This window comes from Limulus polyphemus, unplaced genomic scaffold (genome assembly GCF_000517525.1).
Source record: "Limulus polyphemus unplaced genomic scaffold, Limulus_polyphemus-2.1.2 Scaffold4625, whole genome shotgun sequence".
NCBI classification, from domain to species: domain Eukaryota; kingdom Metazoa; phylum Arthropoda; class Merostomata; order Xiphosura; family Limulidae; genus Limulus; species Limulus polyphemus.
The window spans coordinates 14449-16382 of NW_013670235.1; the positions used below are offsets into that span (position 1 = coordinate 14449).

The window sequence follows — 1934 nt, forward strand, 5'->3', positions numbered from 1 at the left end:
ATAAAGTTGAATGTATACATTTTTAATCTGTTGTAACTTCATCATCTAAAAGTTATGTGCTTAACGAGATATCTGCTGATTATCTTATTTATTTATATTTTTAAATATCTTCTGTTTTTGACAGGATCTAGTACGTCGTGGGTTTGTTTTTAAATTGGAGTTCTTAAAAAATCAAGACTAAAGTATTAAATAAGTCCAACATGTTGATTACCAGTAGGTTTAATCATATACTGATAGATATATTTGTGTTATACAGAGGGTCCAAAATGCAATATTATTGTTTTGTACAGAGGGTTGTGACAAAGATAGTTGAGGTGGAACAGAAAGTATCACAACTACACTTTGATATCGTTAATTAATTTGTAGATTGTGTGATACCACTAACCACTCATGTTTCTGGGAAAGGTATAGAACAGTCCCTTGTAACACAAAAATATTCAAACACTTGTATTGTTCAGGTTGATGTTTTAAAATTTATAATAAAAGAAGGGGGGGTGTCCCTTATACTTAATTTCATATGAAAACAAAGGAATCTGAATCAAATTCAGGAAACAGTAAATGAATTATTTCTGTAAAATTTCATTATCAATAATGAATGTCTTGTTTTCTATTCACAAGTAATTGAGAGCGTAAGTGAAATGACATTGATAACTTTCCTCTGTTAGATCTTGTAGATAGTCTGAGTAGACAACTCTGAACATTGCTTATCAGATCTGTATTCAGCATGTTCATTAACCATAACTGATTTATAGAAATTGTTCCTAATAGATAGACTTCTTCTGTAATTTTGTAGCTTAGCATGTGACTGGAGTAATGGTGACCACCAAACGTTCATAACTTTATAATTAATTTGTTTTTAAATTCATACAGCTAAGTTGATTTAAATAACTTTTCCTCTATACTGTTACAGATCAAAACCAGTATTGAAAGTTAAACAAGATTTATTTAAACTGTTGAAATGTTTCTAAAATTAAAAAGATAATTTTCAATATAAAAAAAAAACAACAACAACAAAGCTTGAGTTGCGTGTTAAAATAAGACCTAGAAAAAACTGTATTTACATTACCTGTTGTATTGAGTTTATTTGCAAATCAATCTTAACACAAGTCATCAAGAAAGTAATTTCTTTTGTGGAACTCTTTAACTTGTTTACATATTTTGGTTATTGAAAACTGTTTGCAGAACATCTTTGAAATATCTACTGATACAATGAAATTAATTAACCTTTTTTGTATGTTATTTTCGATCGTCTATTATTACTTACAGAAGTGATATTTTAGTACAATATATTGTACAGTATTGATGATATTGTATAGTTGTTAAAAGTTTTTAAATTATTTCTAGCTCCATGGTAGGTGTGGAACACTCTCAAAGGGCAGCAGGATTCTTACTGAAGAAAGAATTAACCTATTTTGCAAAAGCTCTAGAAAGTCCTGAAAGGCCTTTCCTTGCTATTCTAGGCGGGTATGTCACATTTTATAATTGTTTTGTTTTTTTTCAATTATTGAGCAAGAAAATGTTACTGTTAAATTTTCTAGTTTACCTGAAAGACTTACTTTATGGAGCAGTGAACAAAAATAATTTATTACATTTAAAAAGGATTTCAGTACCAATTGGTGTATGGAGATTAAACACCCGAGGAAATTTTACAAATTAAACGAATATAAAACCGATCCACAATAATATACGTATCAAATAAATACAGATCAGACTTTCTGTTTACAAGCTGTAAACCAAAAAAGTGTCAATACGAACCTCGTCGGCTTTCTTAAATTTCCTTTTCCTAAACTATTTATCACTATGCACTAAGTTGCTTGTGGGTTTGTAACTGCTGGTTACAGGGTCACCAGTAACGAATAAATCACATAAGTAACAGTAACAAAGATACTGTCGATAGTGCTATTAATACAACTAATTACTGCTAGAACCACCTG

The 1934-nt window shown here is 29.6% G+C and overlaps 1 protein-coding gene across 1 annotated transcript in view; it reads left to right on the forward strand.

Moving 5' to 3' along the window:
• The window catches only part of LOC106471438 (phosphoglycerate kinase-like), a 17237-nt gene that overhangs the window by 6802 nt on the left and 8501 nt on the right, over nucleotides 1-1934 (forward strand). Inside the window, exon 5 of the mRNA XM_022400052.1 lies at nucleotides 1345-1464. Within this exon, the coding sequence (XP_022255760.1) occupies nucleotides 1345-1464 (120 nt within the window). The remainder of the gene's footprint in view (nucleotides 1-1344; nucleotides 1465-1934) is intronic.